Source organism: Limulus polyphemus, unplaced genomic scaffold (assembly GCF_000517525.1).
Source record: "Limulus polyphemus unplaced genomic scaffold, Limulus_polyphemus-2.1.2 Scaffold269, whole genome shotgun sequence".
Taxonomy (NCBI): Eukaryota; Metazoa; Arthropoda; class Merostomata; order Xiphosura; family Limulidae; genus Limulus; species Limulus polyphemus.
Window position 1 is genome coordinate 128,316 of NW_013665879.1, and position 7,146 is coordinate 135,461.

Genomic DNA, 7,146 nt, shown 5'->3' on the forward strand with positions numbered 1-7,146 from the left:
AACGCTAAAATCCGGGTTCCGATACCCGTGGTGGGCAGAGCACAGATAGCCCATTGTGTAGCTTTGTGCTTAAACTTCAAACAAACAAACAAACAAACCAAACATGCTAATTTGAAAATATTCATGTGCTGAGAAGTAAAATTAAATTAGTAGCTAGTTGAGACACCTTTAACAACGATAACCTTTTTTAAACAATAAGGATATTTGTCAACGATATTTGGGCGTGATACTTTAACGATTTTTGACCATTCTTCAATACAAAATTGTTTTAGTTCATTCAAATTCTGAGGACTTCTCTTGTATGCAGTCTTTTTCAACTCATGACAAATATTTTCATTGGGATTTAGATCGTGACGTTGACTAGACTTTTCCATAACCTTTATTTGGTTCTTCTTTGATAATTCTGAAGTAGATTTTGATATGTGCTTTAAATCCTTATCATATTGGAATGTTAAGTTGCGCTTTAAACCAAGTGGAGTGTTTCAGATGATTGACCAATATAAATCCATTTTATCATGTATAGAAACCAAATTTCACGTGCCATTACAGAAAAAAATAGCTCCATGAAAGAATTTTACTATCTCCATGCCTGACACTAGATATGGTGATATTTTCGTTGTGCCCCCCCCCCCAGTGACACAGCGGTATGTCTGCGGACTTACAACGCTAGAATTCGGGTTTCGATACTCGTGGTGGGCAGAACACAGATAGCCCATTCTGTAGCTTTGTGCTTAATTACAAACAAACAAACTTTTCGTTATATGCCTCACCAGACTATCTTCAAACGTAACGAATATCAACGTGATCGAATATCTCGATTTTTGGTCAGAGCTCATATACGTGACGTTTTCTTAATAGTGGCTTTTTACCTTGGCTTGTAACCATTGAGACCTCATGCAATACTCGACCTATGGTTAAATTGGGAATCTCATTCCCACTTGTAACCAGTTCACTTTGGTAGCCAATATCGAATTGTTCTTAACCTTCCTTACAATGATTCTACTTGTTTCTTGGTGAAAGAACCTTGTTTCTACCAGACACAGGGGAAAATAGTTGAAAGTGAGATACTCAGATACTTGGAAATATTCTGGTATCCTCAGATAGCTATTTACTTTTCCCATATTGACTTACTGGTAATGACAGCGATAATTCTATGCCTCATCTCTCTGAGAATGTTCACCTAAAATCCAGAATTCTCCAGCCTTTTCTATAATCAGATTTTGCATTATCATATTGAAATTTATAACACCTTGTAGACAATACTATTTATCATGAAAAGATGTGAATTGCTGAAATAAATAAGTGTAGGAATCTATTTCTTGTGATTTTTTTTGCCTCATCTACAAAAACAAACCTTTATAAAAAAAAAAAGATGCTTTTCATAATTATTTGTTTTCGAGCAATTTCTAGAAACTATAAATTTCCATTATATTACGGTTGCTGTAAAGTAAAAAAGTATATAATTTATATATAATTCAGAAAGTAATAAAACATTATCAATGACATAAGTCAATGGAATAACCTAACTTTTGCACAAGCTGTATAATTTCCTGACATTTTATTTGTCTTTTATGCCTATTCTACTCCAACATTTCTGATGCTTTATTCTTAAAGACGTTTATCACAAAGTGAATTCGTGTTGCTAGTCTTGTAGCAGCAGCTACGTTAATTTAGTAAAATGATAATATTATACACTGACTGGCTACTTTATGAGATCTCATCATAAACATTTATAGAGCATTTCATTCATTTGCATATGCAAAATCGACCGATTATATGTTGTGTATGGTAATCATTTGAGCTCTATAAATGCAGAGATCCATCCAAGTTAATCTGCAAGACAGTGCGTTAGATGTTGAAATCTCTCTAATCTTTAATTAAAGGAGCATGATGGTCGGTGCTTTCCTAGTAGGAGTGTCGTTATCAAATGTCACTTCTTTTTCAAAGCAGTAGTAACGTAATAAAACCGAATTACAGCTATGTGCCTTTATGAGCGTGATAAATAAAAAGAGAAACATGGTCAGCGGAAGGGACAGAAGTGTTCATTTTTTAACTAGTTTGTTTATTTTTTAGATTATAAAACTTCGCCTTCAAAGCTATATTGTTAATTATATGAAAAATGAAAATAGTCAATGTCTAATATTTATATCATAATAATTAAGTTCTATATGAAAAAGGAAATAAAATAGTCAATGTCTAATATTTATATCATAATAATTAAGTTCTATATGAAAAAGGAAAAAAAAGTCAATGTCTAATATTTATATCATAATAATTAAGTTCTATATGTAAAAGGGAAAAATAAAAGTCAATGTCTAATATCTATATCATAATAATTAAGTTCTATATGTAAAAGGAAAAAAAAAGTCAATGTCTAATATTTATATCATCTTCCGTGCCGGATTGTGGATCTAAGGTTCCATGAATGACGTTTTGTTACCATTAAAAAAAATGCTCTTCAAAATCCCGCTCTTTGGTCTGAAAAAAGTAGCCCAAAATGAGCGGAATTGGTTTGTTGCTTCCCTCTAGTACATCACTTCTGAAGGCTTATAATGCTAAAAACCGGGTTTTGATATCCGTTGTAGGCACAGCACAGATAGCCCATTGCGTAGTTTGTCTTTAATAACAAAGAAATATACTTAAGGAAGTCAAATGATGATGGTTGGAAATTAAACAACTTAAGTTACACATATAACTTTATATTATGTAATCGTGTTGATTTTTATGTTATCAAAATAAATATTCATAAAAAGAATGGTAATAACGTCGTCAGCACTCAATCGGTTGGCATTACTCATTATCGGTAATATAAATGAGTACGAGTCAGACATGATCTTGCAGTTTTATGTTATTGTATACAAATATAGATATAATGCTTTTACTTCAGTGATAGATTGTATAATGTTTTACATATTTTGTATATGAAGACTTTTACTGAAAAGAACTATTGAAAACAAATCCGTGTATTATTATATATGGGGGCTGTCAATGATGTGACTCGTGTGACGTGAATTGGATGTATGCTTTAACAAGACATTTTGCGTGATCAATAATGTTTAGGTTTCTTTTCTATTCGCAACGCAGGTTTTTTCTTTCTGCTTTCACTGTGTACATCTATTTTATACAGATCTCGCTGCATGTTCCTCCCCTGTTTCGATCTGATAATGTTATTAGTCACGTAAGTTTCTATATACTTCTGATGTGACAGACCGTTGTTCTCATTGAGAAAGCTTTATACAAAACTACAAGTACATATGATCTGTATAATCTGCTGATATTACAATAATTTATCTAAATAAAAAATATGTATTTAAAAAGAATGTAGACCAAAACATATTTTATTAGATTTAAATTTTGTATGTGCAGTATGTGACTGAAGTGTAGGACGTTTCATTCTTTGTGATGAATGTTACACTCCCATACTCCAAGCAGCTTGTATTGGATTTGAAGTTTTTATGGATAGTATCTGACTAATGGAGAATGTTTTTGTGTGATGAGGACTACATTCTTACACTCCCAAAGCAGATTGTATTGGATTTGAAGTTTTAGTGGAAAGTGTCTGAATGGTGTTGAGGTTAGGACGTTTTGGTCTTTGTGATGAAGCCTACACTCCAGGCAGTTCATAAATATTTCAAACCTATCAAAGAGAGTTTGAATATGTAGAGAAAAAGATATATTGGAGTGTTTAGAATTTAGCGACTCGGTTAACAAAACAAGTATGTTTGTCTTTTGTCGAACGTAAATATTGTTTAATTTTTTCACTACCAGTCTCACGAAACATACGGACAGACTTGCAATATAAAAATAAATCACACAAGTTTCTGAAACTTGTGCTGGGGTTGAAGATAATTTAGAAAAACACAATAATCTCTCCACTGATGCAAATGTGGGAAAGTGCAGTCTCATCAAGGTTCGAAGATCCGAATAAAAGCCTTTGGTTTACCAACTGAGCCTGTTTTCAGACTTTTTGAAAGAATACCACATTACTCAAATATAAAATTTCGCACTTCTACCAAATGGCAAATGATTTTATGGTAATTTTTGTCAATATTGATATTCATGTCTATTTCTTCTTCTCGGTTTTAATTTTGATTATTGTTACTCACAGGTGGCCGGTATAGTTGGAAGAGCCGAACTCCTCTCGGCTGTCTTTTACCTGAGTGCCTTGTCTCACTACATGAGGGTTAGACAGCATAACGACTTCGCCGGTAAGACCACAAAATTACCATTTGGTTTATTTCTAAATAAGTTAACTACAAGTAAAAGAAGCTTCGTAGCACTTTCAATACTGCAAAATTTAAAAAACCGTCATTATTGTAATTTCATTTAATTTGATATCATATATTTATTAAACATACGACCGATGTGTGAACATAACATGAACTTTTATCACAACAAGGATCTCATGTTCAACTGTGTGTCTTTCTTGGGCGTTATTATGTTTAAATTACGTCTCGACGTGTAGTCTTGACGAACTAATTTTATTTCCATAATTAGGAGATTAGGATCCCACTGGGCAATTCACTATAGAGTAATAAACGGTAGGGAAAGATTCTTAATAAGAGAAATAAGAACATTTCAACCCATAGTGGCTGCTTAGGTACAGTTAGCTTACAACTTAACAATGTTTATCCTACTAAAAAAATTACTACCTACTGTAAAGTTGTTTATTACAATGTTTATCCTACGAGGTAGCTTATTGCCTACTATAAAGCTGTTTATTAGAATGTTTATCGTACTAAATAATTTATTACCTACTGTAAAGTTGTTTATTACAATGTTTATCGTACTAAATAACTTACTACCTACTGTAAAGTTGTTTATTACAATGTTTATCCTACGAAGTAGCTTATTGCCTACTGTAAAATGTTTATCGTACTAAATAACTTACTACCTACTGTAAAGTTGTTTATTACAATGTTTATCCTACGAAGTAGCTTATTGCCTACTGTAAAGCTGTTTATTACAATGTTTATCGTACTAAATAACTTATTACCAACTGTAAAGCTCTTTATTATACTTCGTTAACTTCTTTCTAGTTGATATTGCATGTGATCAGAAATATCTTCTATCGTTAGACATATATCTTAGAATGATAGTTTTTGTTCAATTACTGATCTACACTATGCAATATTTCAATAGGCAACGTCACGAACATCGGTCATTAATTCCAATTATTGTGACTACGAGATTTTAGTCAAATTACAGATTTTACTTCCTTACTGAAAGCAATTTGTATCAACTACTATTAGATGCTTTATCGCGATAAAAAAAAATTAAGCAAATGTATTCTAGAGAAAACAGGTCATTCATTGGAAGTGGGAACTTCATTTGTAACTGTGGCATTGTGCTTGAATTCTCAGTATATTTAATAAAGTGATCATTTTTTTTATACATGGCATTATAGAACGATAACCAACATAGACCAGTAAAACTTAATTTTTTGAAACACTTTTTCGTTTTGTTTGTAGAGGAAACTCATTATTTACAAAAACCCCAACTAAATGAGCCGCTCACGATTATCAAAGCACGTAAAGGAGATTCGCAGAAAGTCATTAAATTTTATATAATGGACATTTTTTTGACAGCTAAACAACGTGGATTGACGCGGGCTTTTAAGAACTTTCTAATTGTATGGAGTTCTAAAAGTCCAAACCATCTGCCCAAGATCAATTATTCGCAAACTTTGGCCTATTATGATTGATTTTAATTTCTGTTTGCTTTCTAATAAAAGTATTTTGGAATTAATTGAGCGTAAAACTGTCTGTCATGAACGTTAAAGTAGAAAAATACTCAAACACAAAGAAAGAGACCCTTGCTTGTAAAACTTAACACCGGCATGTGCACATGTGCATATATATAAAAGTAATATTTCTCGCCTTTTTAAAAAAATCTTAATGTACTGTATATCAAAGTGGAAGGTAAAAAAGATAAAGAAGAAAAGCAGATAATTCAGATTTTCCGACTTTCAGTTTTATTCTTGGATTTAATTTTTCTATTTTCATTTCGATATAAAAGGTAGATTCGATTTCATAATTATACTACTCTTCACTCAACTGATTAACCCTGGAATTTCTTATGGGATCCATCGACTTCAAAAAAATCTAAACTATTTATGCACCAAATTACTCGTGGCTTCATGACTTTGATGGTTACACTCAATGAGTCGCATACTAAAATGTAAGTATAGATATTATCAATACTACAGTTAATCATACTGCCTGGAGTAACTACGAAGTTTACGTAGAAAATGAATAATTTCACTCGATTCTTTTTGTGATGAATTCTTACACTGGTAAGAACATACTATCACTATGGACATCACTGTTAATGAACAGTATACAAACGAGTTGGTATTTTGAGGCTCAAGCACAAAATAAAATAATTAAAGATGGACAAAATCATGTAAGAAGTAATTACTTTATTTTGATATAAAATTATATATAGATATGGATTTGATAGTGGAAGTGAAACTTGTATAGCTGGCTGGCTCTTATGATGCTTTTGAGCAACTGAAAAGTTATAATAACTGCATAATTTGTGTTTCTTTGCTTACTTTAGAATTTTTATGCAAAGCTACAGAAGGGCTATCTGCTGCATAGCTGTTCCTAATCTTGAACTGATAGAATAAAGGGAAGGCATTCAACGCCAGCTTTTGAGCTACTCTCGCCTGACCGAAAAGTGGATTTTAAACGCCACTCTTAAAGTATGAATCGGATTTTTGCAGCAACGGGACTCGAACCATTAACCTTCTGATTAATAATCCTGGTAGCACTGTTTGTGCTTATTCACATCAATCAACGTAAATTATAATGAATAATAGCGTTTTGAGCAGTAAACTGATAATTTTAGTTGCATTACATGTGTATGATATTGTTGTATTTCTAGAAAGCTCAAAAACTCGGTGTAATAATTGATTTTTGTATTACAAGATTTAATATTTTTAGTTATTATTTAGTCCCAGACATGATTTTTTTGTTCGTGTGTCCTATAACAATATGATACATAACCTATAAGTGTCTTTGAGATCTAGTTTTCAAGCTGAGAAAGATAGCTTGATGTATACTAGAATAATAATGCTAATAAAACAATAAAGTAAAACATTCCTTGATGAACATTACTTCGTAAGTACTCCCTTCCTCCCAG

At 32.0% G+C, this 7,146-nt stretch overlaps 1 protein-coding gene across 1 annotated transcript in view; it reads left to right on the forward strand.

The window, feature by feature from the left end:
* The window catches only part of LOC106456895 (transmembrane and TPR repeat-containing protein CG4050-like), a 108,290-nt gene that overhangs the window by 50,506 nt on the left and 50,638 nt on the right, over nucleotides 1-7,146 (forward strand). The window contains exon 5 of the mRNA XM_022382681.1: nucleotides 4,109-4,208. Coding sequence (XP_022238389.1) covers nucleotides 4,109-4,208 — 100 coding nt within the window. The remainder of the gene's footprint in view (nucleotides 1-4,108; nucleotides 4,209-7,146) is intronic.